Source organism: Dryas octopetala, chromosome 5, assembly GCF_963921425.1.
Source record: "Dryas octopetala chromosome 5, drDryOcto1.1, whole genome shotgun sequence".
Classification (NCBI taxonomy): domain Eukaryota; kingdom Viridiplantae; phylum Streptophyta; class Magnoliopsida; order Rosales; family Rosaceae; genus Dryas; species Dryas octopetala.
Genome location: NC_141370.1, coordinates 9,740,073 through 9,751,904, shown reverse-complemented (window position 1 = coordinate 9,751,904; position 11,832 = coordinate 9,740,073). Strand labels below are relative to the sequence as shown.

The window sequence follows — 11,832 nt, the reverse complement described above, 5'->3', positions numbered from 1 at the left end:
AACGTTTGGGTTCCAATTAATGGACATGATCCTTGATTTGCTCCTCATGATTCACCATCATATGATTTTAATAAAATCATTTTATTATGGGCATGGTAGTGGATGGTCTTTCATAGTTGTCTTATATTGTAAAGAGTTTGTATTTGATGTAACCTACTTACTAATCTCTTTTGTGTTCTTTTCATTCTGTTTTCCTCAATTTTATAGCACGAATTAAATTATCAAATTATCCGAAATAATGAAGTATTTTCTGTATTTTAAAAACGTCTTACGTTGAAATATCTCTGGATTTAGTGGGTTATGGACTTATGGGCCTTATGGGTCATGACTCATGAGTGTTACAACCTGGATAGTGGAATTCTACAGCCAAACAAGTCCTGACAACTGGCGATGACTTACAGAGGATCAGCAACTCAGCAACTTATTTACCAACCTAACCGTCACCTGAAGACTGAAGTCTGGTAGTTGAAGTTAGAGAGAGAAAGTCCTAGAGAGAGAAACAGCAACCAAAACCCACAGTCCACAGAAGCAATGCAGCAAAGAAGCTCAAACTCACCCCAAATTCCAAACGAGAAATAATTAAGAAAAAACAAATTAATTGTTTATCCTCTTTCTCTCTACCTTCTCTTCAAAGCTCCAATCTTTAATTTCAAGCAAACAAACCCTCCAATAAAAATGCCAACTTTCTCTTCTTCTCACTTATCGCCAGTGATACATATTATGTCTCTCTATCATTCCCAACTGCTACTGCTACATTTGCGAAAATGGGCAGGTTCAAAATCCCCAACATTTTCACTGCAAATAACCACACCAGGCTTCCTTACTACAACCCCATTCGCCAAAACCTCGTAGACAAACCCGAAACCCAGAAAGATGGCGCCCCCAATTCGGTCTTTCGATTCTTGCGCAGGCTTATGTCTGGAGGTGTGTTATATCTGTTTTGTTTTTTGTTCTTGTTTTATGTGTATGTGAATTCATGGTTTGCTTCTTGGAGCTGTTTCTGATGTGGGGTTGTGTTGTTTCGTTGGAATGTGCAGGAAAAATTGATGGGGGGTCAAGGACAGAGGCAGAGGAGAAGCTCTACTCTTGGTTATACGCCTTGGCGCAATCCGACAAGGATTTGGTTTTCGAATATGTTCGATCCACAGAGAGGGGTTAGTGTTCTTATTTCTTAATCACTCACCTTAATTTCTCTGTTCTTTCTATAATCAAAGTTATCGGAAATGGGAGCAATGAGATTTGCTTTCCTAATAGATGCAAGTATCTTTTGAAAAACAAAATGACTCAAGGTATTATAAGGTTGTTTCGAATCATGGAAATGACTGAGATTTGGAGATCCGAAATAATATGGGGGAGTTAGTAGCATTTTAAATGTTTGATGAAATGCCAAGATAAAGGAAATTCCTCTTGAATTTGACTATTAACTTATTTCATTTCCTCGCAAAAGGCTAGGCAAAGTTAAAAAGAAATTCGATGAAATGGGAATTGGGAAGACTCTCGGTATGGTTCTGGGGACAATACATTGTAGCTCCTCGCAATCTTATAAAAGCTATGGACTTTTGCTTCTCTGCAGGCTTGAGCTTTACTGAAGCTGAAAGGAGATTGAGGGAAAATGGCCCAAATGTTCCTGTTGATTATTCTTTTCCGAGCTGGTGGCATATTTTTTGCAATGCTTTCTTTCATCCTTTTAATATTATATTGATCGTCTTGTCTGTAATCTCGTACCTAACCAGCGACAGCCCAAATGGATGTATCATGCTTGTTTTGGTTTTCATAAGTGTCTCCCTCCGATTCTATCAGGTATACCTTGCTTAATTTGTTCAATCAAATGGGCGCCATATCTTTTTATATTAAGCATATGACTCAGACTAGTCTTCCATGTTCCTTACAGGAATATGGCAGTTCAAAAGCGGCCATGAAACTTTCAGAATTTTTAAGGTGCCCAGTCAAAGTTCAAAGATGTGCAGGTAGAGTTGTTCAGACAGAATTAGTAGTACAAATTGATCAAAGGGATGTTGTTCCTGGTGACATTGTCATTTTCGAACCTGGAGACCTTTTTCCTGGAGATGTGAGGCTACTATCTTCAAAACACCTTGTTGTAAGGTATAGTACCTGTAAAGCTTGCCGTCTTATAATGAGAATTTCAGAGTTCTTTTATGTCTTCTTCCTTTCTGTACATCAAATATTAGATTACATGACCACTCCATGCTTCTTGAACAGTCAGTCCTCATTAACAGGAGAGTCCTGGACAACTGAAAAAACAGCTGATATCAAAGAAGATCAAAGCACACCATTGCTAGATTTAAGAAATATTTGCTTCATGGTAGGTATAATAGTACCTGTCATTGTTCTAATTATGCTGGAAAGTATCAATTCCATACACATAACATCAGAGCTTGAACCTTGCAAGTTGAAAACTTTGGGATTTAAAAATTGTAACCGCCAATAGCACTATATTAATGGGATCTTTTTGATAAATTTCATTATTTAGTAGGAATAAACGCCAACATATTCCACTTAATATAATTTTGTAAAGTATTGCATGTTACTGAACAATTATGGCATTTCCTGATGTTTTGTAAATAATTCAGGGGACAAATGTAGTGTCTGGTGGCGGAGCTGGTCTAGTGGTTTCCACTGGATCTAAGACATACATGAGCACCATGTTTTCAAACATTGGGAAGAAGAAACCACCAAATGACTTTGAGAATGGTGTCCGCCGCATATCTTACGTGCTGGTTGCCGTTATGCTAGTAGTAGTCACTATCATAGTTATAGCTGACTACAGTACATCTCATAATCTGACTGAGAGCATCCTTTTTGGAGTCTCGGTAGCAAGTGCACTCACTCCTCAAATGCTTCCCCTCATTGTTAACACAAGTCTTGCAAAAGGAGCACTTTCTATGGCCAAAGACAGATGCATAGTCAAAAGCTTAACTGCAATACGAGACATGGGATCTATGTGAGTATATTTTATAATATACTGATTGTTTAATTATATGGACATATATGTCACAAAAACTAGTGGCTGGCTGAAAAGATGATAATTGGATGGATTTTGGATTTTGGAACGGGTATAGTCGTCTTGAAAGTGTAAGTTTACATATAAGGCAAGGCCTTTACGTGCATGAACTCTCTTGTATGCACTTTGTCAAAACACAATTTCTCCAGCAGATAAAGTATACAAAACTGCTTCATTTGATTAGATTAGTCATGTGTTGATTCTAATTTGATTTTTTTCTGGATGATGGGGGTGGTGCCAAACTGACACTGATTATACAATACTAAACTGAATCACCCATGAAATGTGGCTCTCAATCCTATAATTTTTTATGTTGCATGGTAAGATATAATTGAGAACTTGACAAATTTTACATATTGAAAAATGCTTGATCTCAATTTTAAGCAAAAACTATAAAGTAGTTAAGTGTTGCCTTGTTCTGTCCTGCATTACTCTCGCATATTAACATTGCCTACAATCATAGAAAACTTCAGAGAATTCAATGAGGACATACTGCTCAGAACTAGGTTTTATTAGCAATGCTTTAAGTTACTTTCATAAGCTTGAAGTGAAAAACATGTGATGTCAGACTCTAAACTAGGAAGAAGATGTACTCTTGCATTAAACTTTATTTAAGTCTAGATGATTTCATCTTTTTCTCAAATTTCTTTGTCATCTAAGTTTGTAACTTCGACTTCCATTTGTTACAGGGACATCTTATGCATTGACAAGACTGGTACACTCACCATGAACCGTGCTATAATGGTTAATCATCTTGACAGCTGGGGGATACCTAAAGAAAAGGTTTTGCAGTTTGCTTTTCTTAACTCCTATTTCAAGACCGATCAGAAGTATCCCCTGGACGATGCAATTTTGGCACATGTATATACAAATGGCTACAGGTTCCAGCCATCAAAGTGGAGAAAAATAGATGAGATTCCTTTTGATTTCATAAGAAGAAGAGTATCTATTATCATGGAAAGAGAAGCAGAAGAAAGAAACCATCACATTTCTGATAGAGTCATGGTGACAAAAGGAGCTCTGGAAGAAGTAATGAAAGTTTGTTCTTTTATCGAGGAGGTTGACAGGGGCACAACTATAACTTTCTCTCCAGAACACTATCAAAGGATTATAAATATGACTGAAGAAATAAGCAATGAGGGACTAAGAGTTATAGGAGTAGCGATAAAGAGGCTGGAAACGGTGTGTCTGCATTCTTTTCTTGCTCTCTTGTATTTAATGAATTCAAGTGTATCTATTTATTTCTTACAGAAGTTTGCATGTTTCCTAATTTTTGGTAAGAATTTCTATTACTGAATTTGAAACTATTTCTTACCCATGCCAGTCTAATATACAATTTGTGTGGATTAATAATGCCCATATGAAAGTCCTTGACCTTGAGATTCATGAACTAGAATAGGAATGTGAGAATGGCATACCAAAAAGAAAGAGTTCTGCTACCTTATAATGTTTGCTAACATTAACAATTTTTGTCAAGATGCAGCAAACAAGTTATGAATGCAAGGACAATGATGACACTTCTGAATCAGACATGGTTTTCCTTGGCCTCATAACATTCTTTGACCCACCCAAGGACTCAGCAAAGCAAGCTCTGTGGCGGTTGGCTGAGAAGGGAGTGAAAGCAAAAGTATTAACAGGTGACTCACTCTCCCTATCTATAAGAGTGTGTAAGGAAGTTGGTATCAGAACCACAGATGTAGTAACAGGGCCAGAGCTTGAGCTACTCGACCAGGATTCCTTTCACGAGACCGTTAAAAGAGCAACAGTACTAGCTCGACTCACCCCAACACAGAAACTCCGAGTTGTGCAGTCCTTGCAGACAGTTGGTAACCACACTGTTGGCTTTTTGGGAGATGGAGTAAATGACTCGCTTGCACTGGATGCAGCTAATGTTGGTATATCAGTTGATTCAGGAGCATCAGTTGCAAAAGACTTCGCTGACATTATCTTACTGGAGAAAGACCTCAATGTCCTCATTTCTGGAGTTGAGCATGGTCGACTCACTTTTGGGAACACAATGAAGTACATAAAAATGTCAGTTATTGCCAATCTAGGAAGCGTTCTCTCAATTCTCATAGCAACTTTGGTCCTCAAGTATGAGCCATTGACTCCAAGGCAGCTTCTTACTCAGAACTTCTTGTATAGTGTGGGCCAGATTGCAATCCCATGGGACCAAATGGAAGAAGATTATGTAAAAGTCCCACAAAAATGGTCGAGGAAAGGCTTACCCATGTTCATTTTGTGGAATGGGCCTGTGTGCACTCTCTTTGATGTAACCACACTTCTGTTCCTTTGGTTCTATTATAAGGCTGATACTGTGAAAGATATTATGTTCTTCCAGTCTGCCTGGTTCATTGAAGGACTTCTCATGCAGACTATCATTATCCACTTGATCCGGACAGAGAAAATCCCCTTCATTCAGGAGTTTGCCTCATGGCCTGTGCTCTGTTCTACAGTTTTGATTTCTGCCATTGGAATCGCAATTCCGTTCACACCAATTGGGGAAGTCATGGGATTTGTCCACCTTCCACTATCGTACTTTGGGTTTTTAGTGGTGCTTTTTATAGGATATCTTTTTGTCGGCCAGGTGGTAAAGAGACTCTACATTTTGGTTTATAAAAGATGGCTTTAACGAAGAAAATGAGTTCAGATGACATTCATGTTAGCGCAATATAGTGTGAGCACAGAGAAATTAGGAAGAAAATTTTGCCATTTATCATTGAGAAAGGGTGTAATACATGTAACCTCATAGTTCTTACAGGATCAATGACATTTTCTGTAGATACTCTACTTCAACAATTTTATTGGACTCTGCAAATTTGCAAAACAATATGACTCTGATGGTTGAGCAGAAAAGAAGCAAGAAAATCTGCATTTAGATATTCCTCTCCATTGCTGAATGATGATACATCTCAGATGTGGTTTGTTACAGGATATGATGCAGATAGAACGACACATATGCCAATCCAAGCAGCACTAAACCGGTAACACTCCGTTTATTTGGAGAATTACCTGCATAAATATATATAGTTTTCTGTTACCAAAATGGTTCATGTAATCAGAGACTGAATTCAGTACCCTTTAGGTGTGTGTCTGCATTTATATTGTTAATAACAAAGAATAGATAAGTCTAGAAAATTACCCAATTGGAGATAATGGTTCCTAATGTTCCATTCAAAATCCCAGTGCGGTCTGTCATTTTTCAGTGTCCAGTAAGCCCAACCAAAGGAAGCAGCACTGTAAACCTCTAACTGGACCCTCCCAAAGTCTTGATAATCTGTCTGAGACCCACTTGTCACATTCCACTCATTCACCCACTCTCCTGAAAAGAAATCACTTTTCATCTGTTAGAACTTATACTACTTGAGAGCAAACAAGAACTTTTGACCTTTTCCTGTGAACATAAAGTTTCATTTTGATTCTTATTTCAATTAGGCTCACATTCCACATTTTAACCTGAATATAAGACCTTGAAGTAAATAAGTTTTTAGTTTAAGGGAAAAAGGGGATCTTGCATTACCTATAAAAACCAGTGGACCATTTGCGCTGTTAAGGGCCTGCAGTTGAGCTTCCCTGCTCTTGTATATGAATTGTATATTATCCACAGCGCTCATATTCACAAAGAAAGTGTCAAAAAGATTGTAATAATGCAAATCCACCACTATATTATGTGTGCCTATGTTAGCCTGATAAAGTTCCAATGGATCTGCATTTCCAATTCTTTGGCAAATTATTACATAAGCCGTTGATGAGTATTTCCGAACAGTTTGATAGCCTTGTTTGTAATATGAAACTAAAATATCCAATGGAACCATAGCTGCAGATGGTTCATTTAGAAGCTCAATTCCCAGCAAAGCAGGATGCCTTGCATACCTGCAAATGAAAGAAGTATGTTTTGATGCATGCAAAAAAGTTTTGCATGCTTCCCACAAGCTATAATAATTTATCTATTAAATAAGATTCAAAGGCATATGCAAGTGTGTAACTCTGTAACAAGGTCCGTATTTAGCAATTCAAAAATACATCGACAACATACCTGGAAACTAGAAAATCTATAACGTGCAATGTTTGTGAAATGTTATCTGAATTAGGCCAGTCAGTTGAACCATCTCTACTAGCACTATGTTCCATTCCGTTCTGGGAGCCAGGAGCCGCATGAAGGTCAATTATGCACCTAATATTATAGGCTCTGCAGCACAGTTCTAATGTATGACATCAGAACTGAATGTGAAGTATAATGTATTAATAGTCTAAACAGAATTAGGTGAAAGAAAGACCTTACTGTGCCCAAGAGAATGCATTATCTAGAGCTTCCAAAGTTCCACCAATAAATGGCGCAGGAGGATCAGGATCATAAGCAATCCACCAGCCAACTGGAATCCTCACCGTATTAATTCCATGTCTATACAGAAAATTGAAATCTCCTATAGTGATGAAACTGTTTCTATGTCTCTACAGTTTAAAAAGGTCAAAATATCAAATAGACAAACAGAAGAAAACACTGTAAGAATCTGTTCTCATTTAGCAAGTATAATGTTTGATTTATTTAAATTTGCACAAGAGAACATATAATCTTTTGGCATTGACCAATGAAGACAATATCCACAATTATAATAAAAAAAGAAACTCGAGTATGCACAAGTAGATGACAGGGCCAAAGTCAGATGTCGAGTATGCACAGATGATGAATAAATAGGTACTTAAATTGCAAGGGTCAATTACTAAAAATGTAAGAATTATCTTTTCTATATTTCAGTAAAATTTGGAATAAATAACATCCCTCTGCCATTACTAATACTCATAGAATCAGTCAAATAGAAAGCAAAATGTTCTAAATGTTTCCCCTTTTCTGAATTTCAAAGTTTTATGCATTTTCCATTCTGACATCTATAGACATTCCATTCATATGATTATCAAATTAATAATAAAGAGGGTGTAAATACACCCATTTCAGTGGTAGCTAGGACGTAACACAGAGTTACCTTAAGAATCTCTTTGGCCTTATTCTGTCCATATCCATTTGCAAGCTGGTAATCTCCATGCAAGTTATTAGCAACAATGGTCATTTCAAATGTGGCTGCATTATCATCCCATCCTGGCTTCCCTGGATAGTCAGCCGTGAGCTGATTTGCCATTGTAGCCTGCAGGTGATAATGTTTTATTATTAGATTCTTAGATTCCATGTCAATAGATCCTTAGCAAAATCAATATTGAAAGAGTCAGCCCCATGCTAAGTGGTGACATCAATATTTTAAGGGCTAAGTAGAGAACTTATCCTAATTGCCTTCCTTTCGGTGATCACATTGTGGGAAAATCCTTCAAAGCTTCATAAATTTTAACACTAATATGAGTATTGTGAACTACAACTGCATAATTTATGGCTTCACTTGTTTCACAGAAAACCAACTGGAAAAATATTTTCTAAGATTTTCTACAGTTGGTACAGTATCAGAAAATTAATCTGGAAATTTCATGCAAGCCAAACACTTGAAAATTTCGTGGAAACAAGTCACCTTCAGTCTGCAACATATATTCCTTTAAGTGACATCTCAAGTTTCACAAAATGTTTAATCCAAAAGTAATTTATCCCAAAATATAAAGTGATTTTCCAGCAGAAATATTTCATGATGAGAATTCAGAGATCGACAACTGATTCACCAAGCTGCTGCAAAATTGAATAGACGAAGATGTTTAAACCCACTCTTAGATGAATAGTAGTAGAACCAAGTGCATGCAAACACACAATTCCTCACTCTAAAGGTAATAATGTGGGTCTTTTTTCATTCTTTTCCCAATATGAAGGCAAATAACTCAAAAATCAAACCTGAAAATACGTGCCACTCATTGTTTTGATGTGAACTCTGCCATTGTTATTTCTTTCAATATAAAATGTTCCTAATGTTGAAGGTGATTCTGCAGTTGCAGATACAGAGCAACTGTCACCATCACATGTTAAAAACTGGCCTTGTGAGGCGCGAAATTGAAATTCTGATTCAGAAACTCTCCACAACTGCAGGAAAACAGAAAATACATAGCATAAGCATGAACCAAATAAAATGGGGACCTCCGTTTTCTAGAGTCCAATTTCTGAACAAGCATATTCTTATAATATATATAATTAATTCCCCCTCGTTGGATTAAAGAAACCAGAAAGGAAAAATAGAGGAAATAAAACTATTTTAATTATACCTTTCTAATAAATAAAATATCTAATGAAGATAATATTATTTTCATTAACTACTCAAAAATTCTCAAACTATTAACACAGAGAAGTCTAATATCTGCAAAGAGCTAACATAAGGTGTTTGATATAGCAAAAGTATCATCTTATGCTAAAACTCCATTATCTAGCAAACTCTGCCAAGTTAGGAAAGGTGTTGTTAGCTCTTTTGATTGGTCAGTTGCCCCTTTACCTAATAATCAGTTCAGATTTCTGAAAAGGGGATTGAGACGAAAGAAAATTTCTTGATAAATTATTTTCCACTTACCCATCAATTCTTTCAACTATTTGAAACTGCAAGGGAAATGTTAGAGAGATCAGCAGATTAAGGGCTCAACGGATTCTTTTAACTAGACAAGACTAAGATCCATTTATAAGTTAACAACCAATAGAATTTCAACTCAAAGAAAAAAATTTAAAAACCAGTAGAAATTATAGGAATGAACTATTTGATCAGGCTTTCGACCAAAAAAAAACTATTTGATCAGGCATCTTACCCTAAAGGTTTCCCATGAAGATGCAACATCTCTATCAACTGAGACATTCATCCCTCCCCCATTCTCTGCAGAGACATACTTCTCCAAGGTCACTGACCTTAATTGTACCTGTGTTCCATCCTACATTTCGATATTCGTGAATGGATCAGTTGAAACAATTATGAAAAATCAGAAAAAAAAAAAATTGCAGAAATTCTGAAAAAAAAAATTCTGGAAAGAAGCTCACCAGCATGTCTACATTGGGAATGCCATCAAAAAGTGAAGGCTTAATCCAACCTTCGACAACCAACCACCCTCCCAAGTTCACTCCTCTCACTTTAGAGTCCCCATGTAATCCCTCCACTTGGCTCAACAAATAAAACGTATAACATTTTTAAAAGCAAAAACTAATCAGTTTTGCTTATTGATATCTATCGAGATTGAGCATTTTCAAGAAAGAACCAAAGAATTCAAGAAATTGAAGCATCGGAGTTCACCTGAGTATACTCCAGAGAAGATGAGCCAAGAGGACAGTAGAAATGCGCATACCCATTTGCTAAGAACAAGTTCCATGAAGAATGCTGGCTTCAAAAGCACCCACAAAGCAAAAATATAGAATCCATCAGCAACAGAAGAGAAACCCCAATAAAGAATGAGAGATTATCCAAACCCCCAAAACCCCACCTGGGAGAATCTTAGTAGTTCCTTCCACATCACTCAATTTTTATACCAAATTAAACTTTGTAAACAAGCACAAAGATCATAGGGATTGCCTTTCTCATTAAATTAACTAGTATACTGTTAAACCTTGTCCAGAGTCAAGACAAAACAAACCCCATTAAGATAATAGAGGAAGAAAAGAACATGTTAGAGAGTGACAAAAAATGAAAAGGGTACCAAAAAAGCTCACACGTAGTAGTTGTACAAAAGGTCACTTTGCTTGGAGATTACATTACCCCTTTGAAATTGGCTGGATGAAGAAAGGAGAGAAGGTTAAAAAGGCATACTTAAAAAGGTGGAAATAAAACTTTGGAAAGGAGTAAAGGAGAGGTGGTTCCACCACCTTATCTACAGAATACATGTTTGTATTTGATTAGCTTCATGAAACCAGCATTTTTTTTTTTTTTTCTAAAATCTGGGAGAGAGGAAGGTGATAGTTGAATTCTAACCCTACAGGTATGAAAGTAAATTTCCTACCACGAGTTTTGCAAGCTCTCACACTTCATGTACCAGCTTTGTTCTGCCATAGCTAAAGACTTTCGTCCTCAACATCATTCGTAGAGTTGATTTTGGCTTTTCATATAAACAATGCTGTTGGAACCTTCACAAGTGATCATATGGGCCGGACCATATGAGATGTCAATTGTATCTGTATATGCATCTCCATTAATATTGCAATTGAGATTAACAAATCACTTGACACTTCATATAGTTCAGCCTATATGGTCAGTGAAAAGGTCCCAACAAGCATTACTCTTTCATATATGATGACTGAAACAGTCAGGCCCCTCCTAAATTATGTGGGCCTACTATTCATATTTTCCAATTACTCAATAAACCAATTGTCTTTGTTCAAAAAATCTTGTTTTAGCTTTAGTAAAATAAAAAAGGTTAATTTCAGTTCAGTATCTTAAGTTTGCTTTAAATTTCAATTTAGTACCTCATGTTTAAAATTTTACAATATCATACCTCATTTTTTCAATTTGTTGCAATATCATACCTTTATCATTATGACTGTTAAGAGATCTATTAAATGCTGATGTGATACTTACATGACACTCCCACAATTCTGACGGGATGCCACGTGGTGGTCTGACAACATGACATGTCATGCCACGTGAGGAACTTTTCGTTTCAACATAAAAATCTTTTCGTTCTTTATTTGTTTTTTCTTTCCATTCACTAGAATTTCTTCCATTTCATCGATTTTGTCCGGATCCTCCTTTTCTTTTGAAAAATGCAGTGCATGTGCTTTTCAACATGCTACTTTAAAGAACAAGTTTTTCGGATGGTAACTAATTAAGGAAAAAACAAATAACTTACAAGTTTAACCATTTTCTTTTGTCGTACCATGGTCTTTTAATCAATCCCATTTAAGAAAAAAACTTAATACA

General features: G+C 36.4%; 2 protein-coding genes across 3 annotated transcripts; one reads left to right on the top strand and one right to left on the bottom strand.

The window, feature by feature from the left end:
- The first annotated feature begins 525 nt into the window (after positions 1 to 525).
- On the top strand, positions 526 to 5,854 carry LOC147284113 (uncharacterized). Its single transcript, XM_086244269.1, has 8 exons — positions 526 to 924; positions 1,038 to 1,154; positions 1,574 to 1,800; positions 1,892 to 2,103; positions 2,221 to 2,323; positions 2,592 to 2,962; positions 3,712 to 4,204; positions 4,506 to 5,854. Exons 1-8 carry the CDS (start codon positions 765 to 767, stop codon positions 5,652 to 5,654), a joined length of 2,832 nt encoding a protein of 943 aa, XP_086100395.1. The 5' UTR covers positions 526 to 764; the 3' UTR covers positions 5,655 to 5,854.
- Positions 5,855 to 5,911: 57 nt separating this feature from the next.
- LOC147284112 (putative glucan 1,3-beta-glucosidase A) lies at positions 5,912 to 10,687 on the bottom strand. Of its 2 annotated transcripts, XM_086244271.1 has the most exons (11): positions 10,629 to 10,687; positions 10,216 to 10,299; positions 9,966 to 10,081; positions 9,740 to 9,859; positions 8,847 to 9,032; positions 8,005 to 8,163; positions 7,305 to 7,474; positions 7,059 to 7,211; positions 6,543 to 6,895; positions 6,165 to 6,344; positions 5,912 to 6,034 (listed from the first exon to the last, which is right to left on the bottom strand). In XM_086244271.1, the coding sequence occupies exons 2-11, from the start codon at positions 10,289 to 10,291 to the stop codon at positions 5,949 to 5,951; spliced, it is 1,599 nt and encodes a 532-aa protein (XP_086100397.1). In that variant the 5' UTR covers positions 10,292 to 10,299; positions 10,629 to 10,687; the 3' UTR covers positions 5,912 to 5,948. The 2 variants fall into 2 exon arrangements, with proteins under 2 accessions (XP_086100397.1, XP_086100396.1); XM_086244270.1 differs by lacking the exon at positions 10,629 to 10,687 and having other exon boundaries at positions 10,216 to 10,456.
- Between the last annotated feature and the right edge of the window lie 1,145 nt (positions 10,688 to 11,832).

Bases quoted from the DNA above. Each gene is read 5' to 3' on its own strand.
- LOC147284113 (XM_086244269.1), top strand. From the start codon at position 765: ATGGGCAGGTTCAAAATCCCCAACATTTTCACTGCAAATAACCACACC. The intron at 2,324-2,591 runs GTAGGTATAATA...TAAATAATTCAG, and splicing joins TAAGAAATATTTGCTTCATG to GGGACAAATGTAGTGTCTGG. The intron at 4,205-4,505 runs GTGTGTCTGCAT...GTCAAGATGCAG, and splicing joins CGATAAAGAGGCTGGAAACG to CAAACAAGTTATGAATGCAA.
- LOC147284112 (XM_086244271.1), bottom strand. From the start codon at position 10,291: ATGGAACTTGTTCTTAGCAAATGGGTATGCGCATTTCTACTGTCCTCT. The intron at 9,033-9,739 runs GTAAGATGCCTG...GTTTTCCTGCAG, and splicing joins CTTCATGGGAAACCTTTAGG to TTGTGGAGAGTTTCTGAATC. The intron at 6,345-6,542 runs GTAATGCAAGAT...ATTTCTTTTCAG, and splicing joins TGGTCCACTGGTTTTTATAG to GAGAGTGGGTGAATGAGTGG.